General features: G+C 27.8%; 1 protein-coding gene across 1 annotated transcript; it reads right to left on the bottom strand.

Moving 5' to 3' along the window:
* Positions 1 to 3167: 3167 nt before the first annotated feature.
* On the bottom strand, positions 3168 to 5255 carry LOC112733554 (2-hydroxyisoflavanone synthase). The gene is made up of 2 exons (XM_025782546.3): positions 4258 to 5255; positions 3168 to 4183 (listed from the first exon to the last, which is right to left on the bottom strand). The coding sequence occupies exons 1-2, from the start codon at positions 5155 to 5157 to the stop codon at positions 3509 to 3511; spliced, it is 1575 nt and encodes a 524-aa protein (XP_025638331.1). The 5' UTR covers positions 5158 to 5255; the 3' UTR covers positions 3168 to 3508.
* Between the last annotated feature and the right edge of the window lie 12148 nt (positions 5256 to 17403).

Raw genomic sequence — 17403 nt, 5'->3', positions numbered from 1 at the left:
TTTTGAATTACTCATAGATATAATGTTGACCAAATGTTCTTATTATAATCATTATGTCCTAAATTCAGAGGAATATGGTTTACTAGTGAGGTGGAGTAACATACTTAAAAATTGTTGTGGGAATCTTGATTGCTCCGATTCATAGGCAAAGTCAAGGATTACCCCCGCCACGAAGTTTATATCCTAAATAAAACATTTAATTTTAGATCTAAAGACTTAAGGGTGATATATTTCTGGTCATAAGAGTGAAGCGTGTATATAAATACAATTTGTGTCGCTGGGTTCTATGCGTGTTTACGGATAATGAGGCAAAATCTTTTATCGAGAAAATTCCCATAGTCCAGCCTGTAATTCTGCTGGCTACTTAACGTGGTCTGAGGTTCTAATTTTATTATATTGTAGTTTTCCGATCGAGTTTCGGATAGATGAAGTGTGTCAAAATATTACCCGTTTTTGAATTTTATTATGTTGTAGTTTTCTCGATCGAGTTTCGGATAGATGAAGTGTGTCAAAATGTTACCCGTTTTTGCAAAAAAGACGGTGTTTCAAACTAATGTTGCATGCAAACCGGTTTCTAATCAAACATAAATACTTCGTCGGTTTCACTTCCACCTTTTTTTTTCTTCCTAAATGCCACTGCTATATGGTTTCCTTTGTGTAGTTAAAAATTTTGTGCAGCAACACTTCTGTTTCAGGACTCATTTAGACAATTGCCTCTATTGCACGTAAGTGGTTGTGCCGTTTGCAACTTTGGATTCTTTTTACAATCCTTTTAGTTTATCGACAAAGGGTCCAGCTAAGAAGTCCACAAGTATTTTTAAATTTGTACTCTATTTTTTAAATTGTCAATAATTAGTAATTATTTAAATTTTATTTTTTTAAAAATATAAAATTATCAATTATTAATTATAGTTGTTTAAAGTTGATTAGTTAAATTTTATTTTTTTAAAATATAAAATTATCAATTATTAATTATAATTGTTTAAAGTTGATTAGTTAAGGGTTATTTATCTATATTTTTTTTTTCTTTTTCTTTTTCTTTTTTTTCATTGTAGTAATGGTTCTTCACTATATTCATGTTGAGTGTGGTTGGGTATCCCAAATGTTCTTAGTTAATGTAGTTTATAGGTTTCATTGTGTTTAAGTTAGGTTGGGATTTTGTAGTTATGTTCAATTTTAACCGAATGAAACAGGGATAGGATAACCTGTTAATGAGTACTAACATAATAAATTGAGAATTTGGATTCTCTAAAGTTTGAATTTCACTTTAGAGAGTAAATTGTGATATCTCACCATTGATTTTATAGGTGAGACCAATAATAAATATGAAAGAGAAACTATTCAAAGGTAGAAAATCACACTTTACTCTCTAAAGTGAAATTCAAACTTTAGAGGATCCAAATCCATAAATTGACAGGGATAGTGTTGAAATAAAAGGTGTTTATGAGTATTGATTTAGTGTTTTTTGTTTTTTGTTTTTTTTTTTTATAATTTGACAAGAAAAATTAATGTGTTTTGGACATTTGGGAAGTAATGATTTTTTAATTTTTTTTAGATGAAAGAAATACAACATTATATTTCATCAACGGAAAGTTTTTGCAAAGTTATCCTCCTGATCTCTTTTGCATTGTAGTAAGGAAGAAGTTTTCTATTATCTCGTAAGCTCAGTAGCTTAATGTGATTTTCAAAAGCAAACTCCTCATCAAGGGGAGCAACACAGGTAAGTGTATGAATCATCAAAGTAAATCCTTAAACATGACTTTAACGATTCACATAGAATTGGAAGGGGTTGGATTGGGAAACGATAATGTTAGAATGATGCAAGACGTGTCACCGAATCCAACACTTGGAATAACAATTTGATGCTAAGAAAAGAACGCATATTTCTCATTTCAAGAGTCTGAAATAAAGTCGAATTCCAACGAAGACCTGAGAAACTATATTTGAGGGGTGGACAGGCTCATGGAGATGAAAGAAGGCATCCATCTCCTCAACAAGATGATATAACGAAGACCTGATAACTATAGATGATCTCATTCTGAGCCAAAGAGATCGATAGAACTAAGAGCCCAACAGGACATAGGGGTGGTCAGACTCCTGTAATAAACAAAACTCCTTTCTCTTGTAAGATTTTGCAAGTTTGTCTTTTCAAGAACTTTGACAAACCTACATATATGAAATTGGAAGGGGTGGGAGATATTGGATGATATCAACTTTTTTTTTAAGCTTGGATGATATTGGAAGGGGTGAGAGACACAATATGATGCAAGGTGTATTTAGTAACCCTAACAGGCCTGCGATATGGTCTAATTCCTTGCCTTTTGACTTTTATATCTTTATCAAATTTCTTACCCATTTCACTACAAGTCTGACTCAAGCAGAGCATCTAAATTATCTATTTGGAGTTGAATAGTTTTAACAATGCTCTTTCAGATATTAATACCCGTACTTCCAAGACATTTTATACCTAGGGATCCTTAATAGAAGAAATCCTATAGGTTATCCTTGAATACATGTGATGAAGATGTCAGTACGATTATAAGCACTAATTAAAAAATCCTTACAAGTAATTTGCTAAGACAGATAAGTTTCTTAATATTTCAATTGCTAAGTCACACTCACAAAGTGAACGAGTATTGTGACTTTTTTTTGTTAATTTTTTACTATATATTGTTTTAATTCATTAGTGTTAGTTTTCTATGATCTCTTTAAATTTCTACTGAACCATCTTAAGTCTAGTTTGTTTATACTTTATTACTTCTAATATGTAGAATCTTTTACATTTTAATAAAGAAATTTTACTTCCCACTTTCTTGAGCATCATTATTATTTACTTTATACGGCATCTACTAAACAAATTTTGTAAACAATCTTTTGGGAGGAGTTATATTTTCTAAATAATTATTATTATTGTTGGTGAAACTAAAGTCGTTTGAGTAGGTTGATTTCCCCTTTTTGTCCTTAAGTGAGTACTAGTGTACTCCGGCACAAGAAAATAATTCAATTTTATATAGCCCCGCGGAAATTACATTGAGATTAAAAAATTGAACCTGTAGTTTCATAAATGGTATATTCACACTAAAAACATTGATAGAGCGGTATGTATAGCCTGCAACATCTATAGGGATAAAAGGCATCAAATTGGCATCAACAATCGGAAACGAAAATTAAAAAACATTGTATGCTTACAATTCTATTATAATTAGCTTCTCCACTTCGACAAGACAACTTTTCTAAATATAGAAGTTTGTATGTGTGGTGACGACGAGTGAAAACAATGGAGAAGAGACAAACATACAAGGCATTACATTGCATTACATTAAATATTTTAAATTAAATGACGATTTTCTTTTGAAATAAGTGGCAAAAAAAAAGAAATTACAGCACATGTGAAGTAGTGAATGGAAGCCATGCCGTGAAACTTCATTGATAGTCATCAATGTCGTGGTCGAGCAACAGACACACTTATTGAAACTATTTTATATGATTAAGGCATAATGCTGAGTTTTTACGAGGAAAGGAGCTTTGTTATTGCGGTGGACCTAGCAACCGGAACACACACAAGGTTGTGGGCCCTTGGGACAGTAAGCCCGGGCCTCTCCTCCATGCTGGCCCTGTTATCCTTACCCTTGAGGGGCTTTCCGTTAGGGCCCACAACCTGCAGGTCGAAGTTCTGAATGAGCGAAGCAAGCAGGGTTGCCATTCCAGCAGTGGCCAAGTTGACACCCGGGCACATTCTCCTCCCTGATCCAAACGGCAACAGCGTGAAGTGTTGGCCCCTGAGGTCAACGGCCCCGGCCTCCCCTGCTTCTGTGGGGTTCTCCAAGAACCTCTCGGGCTTGAACTCCAGCGGGCTTTCCCAATACTTAGGGTCTCTTTGCACGGCCCAGACGTTGAAGAGTATGAGAGCTCCCTCTGGGATGACATAACCGTCCACTTCGCACTCTGCCACGCACTTCCTCTTCACGACTGGGAGTGGCGGGTGCATGCGGAACGTCTCTTTCACAATGGCTCTGATGTATGGAAGGTTCTGTATGTCTGTTTCTTCTACAAGCCTGTCTTTCCCAACCACGTTGTACACTTCTTCACGGGCCTTTGCAAGAACCCTTGGGTTGTTTATCAGCTCTGCCAACGCCCAGTCTGTTGCAACCGCTGTCGAATCTGTTCCTGCAGAAAAGAAATCCTGCACACGCAAATTAAATTAAAGTCAATAACATTATTGTTCATCGAAATTAAAGGAGCATGCACGATACTTACGACGACGAGAGCCTTGATTTGTTCCTTGGTGATCTTGATCTCCATGGTTTCATCCTCTGCAAAATCAAGCAAGGTGTCGAGGAAGACCACGCTCTGTTCGCCTTCTTCGAGCTCGCCATTCTTCTCCTTCCTCCTCCTTCTGATCTCCTGACGTTTCTTGATGACTCTCTCAACTACGGGGTCATACATGCCCAAGATGTTGTCGATCCTCTTTTCGTACTGGCCAACTTTGAGTTTTTTTAAGGGCCAGATGAAGTCGGAGAGGCTGTACTCGCCGAAAATCTTGAGAAGTTCGCGGGCAATGTGTCTGATCTCCTCTGCCTCCCCAAGCATCATCTTGGAGATGGTGCTGTTGGTCCATTTCAGAAGCTCCTCGGTGATGTCGACGGGTGTTTGAGCTTCCGTATTCTGTGCAAGAACTTTGAGAACTTTCTTAATCTCTTGGCTCCTGAGGGGTCTGAGCTTCGCAACTGTGGTGGCGTTGAGGAGATCGTTCATGATGAGCTTTCTTATGAACTTCCAGTAAGGTCCGAAAGGTACCATGGCGACGGAGTTGTCGTACGTTAGACGGCGGATGGCAGAGGTTTGGAACCTAGTGTTGAAAGAAGTGGCTTCGTGGGTTTGGAGGAAGAGCTTGAAAAGTTCAGGAGAAGAGGCGACTACGGTGGGCAAAGAGCCAAAGTAGAGTGAGAAAATGGGACCATGGCGCTTGGAGAGATGGATGAGAGAGTGGTGGATGAGAGGGTCCAAGAGGTGGAGGTGTCCCACTAAGGGGAGGCGGGGCTTCGGACTCGGAGGGTTTGGGAGGTGACGGAGGGCTTTAGATTTTGCTGTTGGAGTAGGACGAAGGTACATAAAAAGTGTTATCACTAAGAAAGTAAGTGCAAGTTGAAAAAACATTGTTGCTCTTTTTTCTCTTTTACACGCAAGAAGTTGAGTGAGTTTGATGATAAATTAAAAGAGGATTTGCTTCCCTTTTATAAGCATATAGCTGGTCCATGTTGGTAAATGAAATTATCAAGTGTGTGTTTAAATTAATATTTATAAATTGATGTTTGTATACAATTAATTTTGTAAAATTGATTTTGATAAAAATAAGTTGGTATGAATGTGATTTATGTTTGATAATTTTTATTTAAAATAGATTATAATAAATTAAATATTATTTAAATTATATTATTTAAAATTATTTTTAGATGAAAAATTATAAAAAATGATATAAATTTAAATAATTATTTTATGTTATCTTATAATTTTATTTTAAATATTTAAATAAATTTTAATATTTTTTTAGTATTATCAGTACTCTTTAGTACTCTAATAGGATTAATAATATCATAATACAAAACAAAAAATTATTCCATATAAAAAAATAACAATAACGACAAAAAATTTATATAAACAAAAAATAATAAAAGTCATAAAAAATAATAATATGTATGAGAGAATATTTGAAAAAAAAAATTAAAAAAATAAAATTTATCATATGAATAACAAAAGATACAATTAATACATAGAAAATAAATTTCAATATAACGTGAAGAAGTAAATGCACAAACTAAAATTGATAGTTATTGATAAATGTGGGGGGAAAACCAGAATCTGGTTTGTGTTTAGAGAAAAAAAATAGCCAAAATACTTCAAACATAAATCAAACACACTCTAAATATTTAAATTAGTATCTTAAAATCATGGATCTTTAAATATTTTAAAAAATATTTTTAATCAAATTTATCTTTTAAAAATTTGAAGTTATTATGCCATTTTTTTCACTTGTATTAATAATAAAATTAGAATTTGTTAATATAACATATTAAGTGATATCAAAATTAGATTAAATTAATTTTAAATTAAAAAATTTCAATGTTTTAAAATCTTTTTATTTAAATTTTAATTTGATTTAATTTTATAAATTTATTATATTAACAATTAGTTAAAATTTTTAAGTATATACTATAGTGTCACTTAACATATAATATCAATAAATTTTGACTATATAAATAAAGAAAATAACAAAATGATCAATATAATTAATTTAAAATTTTTAAAAAATAAATTTGATTAAAAATAAAAAATTAATTTAAAAAATAAACAATATTTTAAAAATAAATTTTATTATTTATTATTCATTAGTATTATGTGTTACGTTTGATAGTTTGTCTTTACTCATTAGTTTGCAAAATCGGAACATAACACTGAGACGAAAAGATGACTATTATTCTAGTCCAACACCTCGTGCTCAGACTTTAGTCCTTTCCATTTTAAAGTTTGGTCTATAGTATTTATTTTTTTTAATTATAAAATTACTTTTTCAATTTTCATTTTTTTAGAATTTAGGATAATAATTTAAAATTTAAAAATATTAAATTTAAAAATTAATATAAAAAACTTGATTATTTTACATAAAAAATAATTAATTTTTTTCTTAAATTTTTATATTATTCATGCATGCTCTAGTATATACTAAGAAGGCCATGACTTAAATGAAGTCGTCTTTTCAGGTGAGTAGGAGCGGTGAAAGAGCTAAACTCACCATGTCCACCACCAAAAGAGGTGCTAGCTTGAATTCCTGAGCTTGCTAGACCTTAAAGAAAAAAAAAAAAAAAAAAAACCAAACTCATACCCGCAAAGTAATTAGGGGGATCACTGTCCCGTTTACGTATGAGTGGCTCCACCCCTGTATAATATATTGCACAAAATTATAAAATAGGTTTACAGTTAAAATTTTTTGTGCTACTATAGTTATTAATTATGCCAAAAAAAATATTATTTCTTTTCACTTAAAGATATTTTTTTAAGTTTATTTGGGTTCAATATTTTAAGAGTTTAAATATATACATAATGATTTTTATAATTCAATAACCTCTTAGATTTAGTTGTTATTATTATTTTGGTTTTCACATTACTTCAATGTAGATATTATATATTAATAATTAAGTAATATTTTTTAAATATTTTAGTATTAATAAATAAAATTTTTTTTAGTATATATTTTGTTATTTTTTATATTTTTATTTATTATATATTTTTTAATAATATTTATTTTTTTATTAACAAAAATATTATAAAACGTTGATTTTTAAAAAAATTAAAAAATATTCGAAGAGATGGTTTTAAAATTTTAAAATTTTTAGAAATTGTTTGAGATTTTTAAAATTTTTAAAGACTATTTTATACTTTATTTTAAGAGTTGATTTGTTCAATTTATATATATAAATATTTAATAATTATGTGTGTAAATTAATATTTTATATTAATAATTATTATTAATAACTAAAAAAAAGGGGTATTTACGCATCTAAATTGTTTGACCCCCAATATTACGCAAATACATTATTTTCAAATTCAATATGCAAATGCATTGTTTTCAATATTTTATGTAAACCGCTACTGTCAGTAACGGTTTACAAAACTATAATGTTTAACTGAAATAAATATTAAAAATCGTTTTGTATATTTTAAAACATAAGAATAAAGAGTCACAAAAAAAAAAAAAAACATAAGAATAAAGTAGCTGATTTTAAAATCTTGACGGAGTGATATGAGTAATTTACTCCTAAGATAATCTACATGTACAGTTACTTGTATAATATTCAAATGTTACACTTTAGTACTTTACTATTTATATATAAAGCTTTGGACTTTAAAGGAGCAAGATATTATGTGGTTAACATTATCTATGTTTAATAATTCATATAATTAACATTCAACGCTCGTGTGTTGAAATTAAAATTCTTTTAACAAGAAAGCGTACGTGATTATATCAGATGTTACCTTAATCCTAATTCTTATACATTTAATTAACGATAATACTAAAAAAGCAAAAAATTAAATTTATTTTATTTAATATTTATTAATTTTAATAATAATTAATAAATATTAAATAAAATTATTTTTAATTATTTTTATTTATTATCAAATATTTTCGTTTAATTAATTAACACTGTTAACAAAAGCCAATTTTCTTAATTAGGGGATTTGGATAATTGATTCAAGGTGATGAAGATGACTTAACCAGAAGCAAATATAGTTAAATAGCATGGCTTGTAACATCAAAACGCCGGTCTTCACATTTGGATGACAATAAATTAAAAATTAAGAATATCTATCTACAAGACTACAATGAAAGAGATCAAGTGTGGCTATTCCATGAATCTTGTTTATATCAATAAGCACTTCACACACTTTTATTTATGAAATATATATAAAAAATAGTAAAGATTAAATTAATTGAGATGATAAATAATTTTTAGTTTAATAAAAGATTTTGAGTTCAAATTTTAAAAATAATATTTTTATTGAATTATATATTCTGATGCACAGACACTAATATAGACATAGAATACGCAGACACATAATTTTAAAATTTTTATAAAATACAAGGACACGATATATATATAATATAAAATATTTTTTAGATAAATTATAATGATATTTTGATTTTTTATTGATATTAAAATATAAATTAATTTTTAGTTATTTTTAATATTTTTTAATTATATAAAATATTTAAAATATTTTTTATTTTAATAATTAATAATATATATTATTAAAAATAAAGCTGGACATGTTGACACGTAATAGTATTTAGGTGTATCCAAATGTTTCCAGTAAATTTTTTTTTATTTTTTTCAACTAGAATTTTAACTAAAATTTTAACAACAGAATTTCAGCTAACAAATATCAGAAGCAAAAGAATAGAATCAGAGTCAACAACAACAATATGATTAACAAGATTATCACGGTCACCGTGAGAATCAAAATAATAGTCTTTGGCGGCGGTGGACGACTCTAAATCAATCCAAACTCAAATACCCGACTTCCTCGAACTACAACTGTCGAGTCCACCTCTCTCAGATGACCTATCGCGCTTCCGCTTCTTCCTCTTATTCTTACTCCTCTTCTCCTTCTTATCTCTTCCATCAGACTCGAAAGAATCTAGAATCTTGTAGGAAGAACGGCCTTTTCCTGAGCTCGATTTCTGCCATCTTCTTAACTCGTCTTTTTCGTCGTCATCGGAGTGGTGGTGCTACTGCGGCAATAGGGCGGTTTCGCTGCGGAGTTGGGAGGCAACGACGTCGTTTATGAGAGACACGTCCTCACCACCTTCTCTTTTTCCTTATTCTTCCTCCCTCTCTCTCGTGTGATTCCTTTTTTGGATTCTTTTTTCTCGTCCGTTCTCTTTTTTTTTAATAATTTTTTAGTTAGGGATAATTTGGTAATAAATTTAATATTTAAGTAAAAATGACGATTTTAAAATAAAGTTAAATCTTATGGACGATTTTGTATGTAAAAAAAGTTAAGAACGAAAAAAAATTTTCGGCCTATATCTTAAAAACTAAAATTGTACTTAACCCTTAAAAAAATTAAACACAAATTTTTCATATATTCTCATGATATATAATATAAATTTATTCTATTGATTTAGAATAATGTTATGTATATTATTTTATATATATCTCTCTTATACCCTAAAAAATTAATTAATAAGAACTTAAGAAGTGAGAGATAATAAAAATTTATTTTTTATTCAAAAAGTTAAGGACTAATTCATTGTGAATTTAAGCTTTATTTAAGGGTTTGTTATTAACTAATAAATTGCTGTATGTATAAAATGGAATTCAAATCTTTAACACTTACTTAAACAGATGAGTGAGTTGATTACTCGATCAACCCAAATTAATTTAGAAGCCTTAGTTTCTAAGTACGCTTTAATACTCGATCAAGTAGAATGCAACTTAAAAATCTTGAAGACGTTATATTTTAATTAAAAGATCTTAATGCAAATAAGACTGCTATAAATCTTTTATATTATACCTTTTTAATTAATCCATTTTTAATCAATGTGAATATTATTTTTTGGGTGGATCTAAAATAAGTATAATAATTTTGTACTTATTGAATGTGTGTATTTTATAAATCATTAGATTTCATTAAATGTAAAACCAATAGTTAATATAAAAAAGTATTTATAGACCGTAATAAATATAGAATACATTAGACGTCATTATAGCTAGTATATAAATAAATAATTAATTAAATATATTTTAATATATAATATTTTTTAAATAAAAAATATAATATTTTATTTTTAAATAATAAATAAAAATTTATAAATACAAAAAATATTTTATTTATTAAAATCAATTGTTATACAATAAAATTTTTTTATAATATTAAAATAATATTTTAAACTGTAAAATAAAAATATTTATAAATTAAATTTTCAATTTTCTTTATAATTAATGATTCTCCGTGTTAAATTTTTTATTACATTTTTATAGGTAAAATTTCTAATTAAGTTATTATAATATAAAAATTTGCTAATCCTTAATTTCATATGTGGATACAAAAACATCACAATAAATATAAAAAATAAAAATCGAGAATTAATATTTTTTAATAAGTATTTAATATTAGTTTTTAATTTTTTTTTATCGATTGACTATTTTATAGGCTAATTATTGATTAAAAATAAAATTAATTTTCCAACAAAATGGAATAAAATACTCCGCTATTATCTAATATATTGCTAATATTATTCATTTGTTTTTAATCTATTATTTTAATATTTTGTTATTTTTTCTACAATATACATTGGAGGAACTCAGTAGTATTTGTCTTTTATTTTTTTTTTAATAACTTAAGAAATAATATTTGTACCTACTTTATGCGGCAATTTTTTTATATATGGGAGACTTTTTTGTAAAATACTAAAATATTAAACTTTTGAAGTTTTATCAAAATATAAGGAACAAATTATAAAATAAAAATTATTGGGTGAGATTTTTGTTTTTTAAAATAAAATTAAAATTAAAATTTGTTGGGTATTCGTTTTAAAAAATAAAATATAAAAGGGATGAGATTTCTGCTATTCATTTTATTAATAATTTGTATTATATAATAATATTTTTAACAAAATAATCAGTTAATGAAATTTTAATATAATAATTTAATTATTTGTCATAATATTAAAATAAAATTAATTATTTTATATTTTTATATTATAGTAATTTAAAATATTATTTTAATATAATTTTTTTAATATTGTAAAAATTTATTGCATGATAATTGATTATAATAAATAAAATTTTTTTTGTATTTATATATTTATATTTATTATTTAAAAATAAAAAATTATGTTTATCATTTAAAATATTATATATTAAAAAATATTTAATTACTTATTTATTTATATACTGATAATGTTTAGTATGTTTTATATTTATTACATAGTATCAATATTTTTCTTTTATAATAAATTTTTATTTATATTTAATAAAATCTAATAGTTTATAAAAATACAACGTATTCAATAAGCAAAAAATTATTATACTTATTTTAAACATACATTTACTTCTCACCTTCCATATCTTAACATAAAAGAAATTATAAATTAAATCAAATTAAAAATATTAAATAACTAACATTATTTTTTATGTTATATTTAAACTAATACTAATCAACTCTTCGCATTTTTTACTAAAAATATTAGCCCTAATATTTCTCAATCAAATTTTCCAACCCATACCATACGGCATACGTACGCTACCATATATAAACATTTGAGTTTGACTGCTTATACTGGCTGAAGATATTAATAATAACTTAGTGCAGCGTTGAATCAATATTGTTTACGTAGTATTTTATGTGCAGTAATTCTAGAGAGACGAAAAGCAATTAGTTTAAATAATGTAAATTTATTTTATTTAATATTTATTTATTATAAAATATATTAAATAAAATAAACAAATAAATTTTAATAATTTTGTACTAATATTTTTTTATACCGAACTTTTTCTTTTCAAGTAGTAGGTGAAATCTAGTGTGTTTATTCTAAGCGTTACCAAACACTTATTGCATTGACTGTTCTGATCGATCGTCTTTCAAAATTGGATCAGATGTGGCCTATGACTGATATGGAACTCTCATTAATTAAGTATTAAGTAATTATTAGTAGTGGGTAATATTATTGTATTTATGGATTTAACTTTCATATATTTGCGGTATAAGATAATATTTTATCAATATTTATTTATATATTATATATTATTTCAGCATAAATAATTAATTTCATAAGCAATATCCTATGATTTTACATATGAATATAATGAATAATCCAACTGAATAAGAAAAAATACTATTGACATTTGGGGGGAATTAAACTAAGGGAAATGCTAGTTGTACAATATTAATCAGTCTTTAATCAGCCTTTAATCAGATTTAAATAATATTTAATTATTTTTTTAGTGTAACATGTTCCTATTTTGTAGATACATATTTATAATTAGATTTTAATTTAAATTTAAATTTTAAAACACACCCACTTTATTGGTGGTTACGGTGACTTTGCTTTACTTTCGTAACTTCACGTAACAGTTTTTTAAATTCCTTATTTTACGGGACATTCACACGCATCAGTGAATCCCAAACCAAAAAGGACGCTGCCAGCTGAATTCTCCATCTCGTCTTCATTGGTGAAGACTATCACCACCTTCCAGCTGAAGCACTCTCTCATTTTGCATTGGTGAAAGGTATCATTATTTTCCACACATGTGTTTACGTAATTTGTTAAGAAATATCATGTTCAACATTTTTAATTATATTTTAATTTAAACATAAAAACACTCTGCTGATTTATGATATTTTATTCAAAATATTTTTTAAAACACATCCAAAATCAGGCTAACTTTAAATATTTAAATTTAAACGTTAATAATTCAATTAATCTTTTTATTCGATCAAATGAATATAATATTTATTATTTAAATTATTAGTTGAATTTTTTTCGATATTTATTAGTTTTCAAAATTATTATAATCAACAATTATTTTAAAATTGTGTTGTTATTTTTCGATTATAACACATCTGAGAGATTTTTACGATTTTAGATGTGTTTTAAAATATTTTGTATATAATATCATACTATTAGATGTGTTATCATTGAAAAGTAACGAAAAAATCCAAACCAATAATTTAAATAATAAATATTAGATGCATTTTATCGAATCAAAAATCAAAAGATTAATTGTATTATGTACGTTTTTATTTAAAAACTAGAATTTAACGATTTTGAAAACGTTTATATCTAAAAACTATATTTTTATCATTTTAGATGTGTTTTAAGAATATTTTGTATATAATATCATACTATTAGATGTGTTATAATTGAAAAATAAAAACACAATTTTTTATGACTATACCAGCTACATCTTTTCTTATAAACTCTAGATTACTTTTTGCTTCTTTGCTCAAACTAATTAAGTACACGTCCTGAATCGTAATCATCCACGCTAATTACTTGTACAAGTTCTTATCTTTATTCTCATTCCAACAAATAGATGTATTTCTTTTAATTTTAGTGTAACAAGCTCATGCAACAAAAATAACATCTTTCGATCATTAACACACTACTAAATAGAACTTAATTAATCATAATTTCTTTGCACCCGTCAGAGTTAATCCATTCTAAAAAGTAAAAAACCTTTAGAATTTTAAAAGTTAAATTTTAAATTTTGAGTAATTTGAATTTTAGATGTGTATTTAAATTATAAAATATTATTATATTAAATATATTAAATTTAAAACAGAAATTTAAGATTTAAATTTTAAATGTTAGTTTGATTTAATTTGAATTTTAAATATGAATTTAATTCTTAAAGACACTAAATCTATTTACAATTGTTAGATGTGTTAGTTTTATTTTGTTTGAATTACGGTAAGAAAAGACTGAAAATTGTACCATATTTAAAGGATACCTAGTTGAACCGACTAACTAAAAGAATATAGCCGTATAAAATTTATGCTAAGTGCTAACAAACAGTTTTGGGATTAATGAGAGCCAGATAGATAGGTCTGAATATTTTGCAACGTAAAAGAAGAAGGTAGTAGTGGGACACACGAAGTTGTTGGCTAAATCTTCCCAGCTACCCTCTCATTTGGATCACTCACAGTAATGTTTCTATGTTTTAATAATTCACGTACAATTATCCTTTATCTAAAATTAATGGTTAAAAATTATTAAATAATTTAACATATTTATAATTATTTAACAGTTCTTAATTGAATATTCACTATAAATATTCTAACACGTTATATATGTCTTTTTCAATGATTTTAAATTTTCACCTTTATAATTGTTGTAGTTTGTTACTATATATAATAAAATTTTAATTATATTATATAAAAAAAATAAATTAACTATATATAATATATATTAAAAATAAATAAAATAATATATAATAATTAATTTAATAACTGATATTTTTAATGTACATCTCATATTTTTATAAAAATTAGCCAAGGAAGACAACATAGTTTAAAGTAAGGGCACTCTACTTTCCTTAGAAATAGAATAAAAAAAAGATAAATAGATACTTAATTTTTTAATTCGAAGACATATAAATTTTTTATTTATTAAAAAGATAAAAACATCTCTAAATTTTTTAAAATATAAAATATTTAAGTTTATTTATCTAAAATATATAAAGACAAATTAATTTTCAAAAAAAATTAGATGACTTATATTTTAAAAAATAAAAAATATAGTTATATTTTTAATTAATAAAAAATTTATTTTTTAAATAAAAAATTAAAGACTTATTTATCATTTACTTAAATAAAAATTGACATATTGATCATACAAATTGAAGGATCCATTCATTTGGACTTGACTTTACTCACTAAATCCAAATTAAACCTTATTAGGCCTTAACTTGCATTGTACATCTATTTCATGCCATTCTTTAATCATGTTGCAGGTATGTCGCGTATAGGGGTAAAACTTCATGAGAAATGCCTTTTTTAATTTTTAATTTCCTGACATAATTAAATTCATAAATTAAAGATACGGCACATAAAAAAAATGGAAATGGAGCTTAAATAACTCCTATTATTATACGTACTAATGAATTATCATTCAATAAGTTGTTCAAAATATAAAATGTAGAAATATCATTAGATTCTGGTTATATGTATCTGTTGAGTACTTGAATGTAGTAAATGCCAAATGTCATCTTTAGAGTGATCTGATAATTATGAGCCTGCTCTGGCTGCAACGAATTGCAGGCTAATGTTATTCAAGCTCACTAGTAACATATTTTCATATTAATAAGAAATATGTAATAAAAAGATGTTTTGACTCAATTCTTTATTATTACTTTAAAAATCTCTTAATAAAAATATATGTATAATTTAAAAAACATATATTAAAATGAGGTATCTTTTTACTTACCAAAAATTTTAATTATTTAATACAAGAGGTAATGAACAAATCAGTACCGAAAGATTCAAACGCTGACATTTTGGTACCTTACTACTGTTATTGACAAAATGGTCCTTAAAAGGTTTTAAAATTTGACAAGCGTATCCACGAGTTCATCGGAGCACATTTCCGGCAAGCACAGTGCTGATGTGGCCACCGTGTTTTGGTGACTTGGCAAACCACCTCCAAAGTTTCCTCCCCAACGCACACTCCCTCTCCTTCCCTCTCCCTCCCTATCACAGCCCCCATCCCCAACGCACACTTCTCCCTAATCGCAGTTCCCGCCGCATCACAAGCCCCTCCCCAACGTACACTTTTCCTTCCTCCCTCAACACCACCATTTACATCAACAACAACTTTAACATCAACAGCAACAACAACCTCCACCACACTCTCTCTCTCTCTCCACCACTCCCCTTTTCCCAACGCACACTTCCCTCTCCCTTCCTCAACACCACCATTCACAGCAACAACAACCTCAACATCAACAGAGTTGCCCCAAATCATGAATTGTCCCAAATTTTTAGGTTAAATTATCATTCAAAAAAGATTAATCACAATAAAACTCAGAAACAAATTCATATACAATAATCAAATAAAATAAAATAAAATAAAATAAAATTTAATACAGACACCACCAAAGCAAGAATAGAAGAAGAACACCAGACACAGAGGGGGCAGGACACGATAGAGTCAAGATGAAACCCAGACAGAGGAGGCATGGCAACGACTGGGGGCTAGCAGCAAGCAGATACAAGCAGTGAAGGCGACAACGGTGAAGGCGTGCAGACAACGCCATGCTACGAAGGAGACACTGGCGGACGCAGAAGACCCGACGACGAGATGGCGACAGTGCGGTGTCGATGACACTGGCTCTGTAAGACTGAGAAGGTTGAGCTCTACTGCTGTTTTAGGAGAGAATGAGTTGAGAGTGTGAGACACTGTGTTGGGAAGGGGATTAGAATTCAAAGAGGCAAGGGAATGGGATTATGGTTTAGAAAGGGGGATTTTGGACTGAGGAGGGGGGAAGTGCGTTGGAGATGGAAAATTAGGGTTAGAGAGAGGGAGGGAAGAATTAGGGTTGGGGAGGGGGGAGAATGCATTCAGGAAGGAGAAGGGGGGAGTACGTTGGGGAGGGAGAAGGAGAAGGAGAAGAATTAGGGTTAGAGAGGGGGAGGGAAGGATTAGGGTTGGGGAGGGGGGAGAATGCATTCAGGAAGGGGAAGGGGGGAGTGCGTTGGGGAGAGGGAAGGAGAAGGAGAAGAATTAGAGTTGGGGGTATTTGCCATATCATCAAAACGCAGTGGTCATGTCAGCACTGTACTTGCCGGAAATGTGCTTCGGTGAACTCGTAGATACGCTTGTCAAATTTTAAAATCTTAAAGACCATTTTGTCAATAACAATAGTGAGATACCAAAATGTCAGCGTTTAAATCTTTCGGATATTGATTTGGTCATCACCTCTTTAATACAAATATAAATGTTAGAATTGACTCTTTCACTTTTTACTTTTAATTAAATTTGAATCTTTTAAAATAAGAAGTTGATAAAATAGTAAAATAAATAAATAATTATTATTAATTTTATAATTTTTATAAATATATTTTTATTATTTTAATTTAAAAATAATTAATTTTTTTTATCAATTTTTTCATTTTAAAAAATCTAAATCTCCTTTAATTTTAAGTAAATTAGGCATAAATTTTATAAAACACCGTAGAGTTTTTTTAAAATAAATCTATTTAATTACCTATTATAATAATAGAATATATATATATATAGTGCATGGAGAGACTTGATATACACGAATATGTTTTAATACTCTGTCCTTATCACTCTGAGAGGTATATAAGGAAAATGTCTATAAAATAAAGTTTGGAAAG

This window comes from Arachis hypogaea, chromosome 13 (assembly GCF_003086295.3).
Source record: "Arachis hypogaea cultivar Tifrunner chromosome 13, arahy.Tifrunner.gnm2.J5K5, whole genome shotgun sequence".
Classification (NCBI taxonomy): Eukaryota; Viridiplantae; Streptophyta; class Magnoliopsida; order Fabales; family Fabaceae; genus Arachis; species Arachis hypogaea.
This window is presented reverse-complemented; position numbering and strand designations above follow the sequence as displayed.

Excerpts from the sequence above, each read along its gene's own strand:
- LOC112733554 (XM_025782546.3), bottom strand. The coding sequence starts at position 5,157 with ATGTTTTTTCAACTTGCACTTACTTTCTTAGTGATAACACTTTTTATG. Across the intron at positions 4,184-4,257 it reads AAATCAAGGCTCTCGTCGTC|GATTTCTTTTCTGCAGGAAC; the intron begins GTAAGTATCGTG and ends TTGCGTGTGCAG.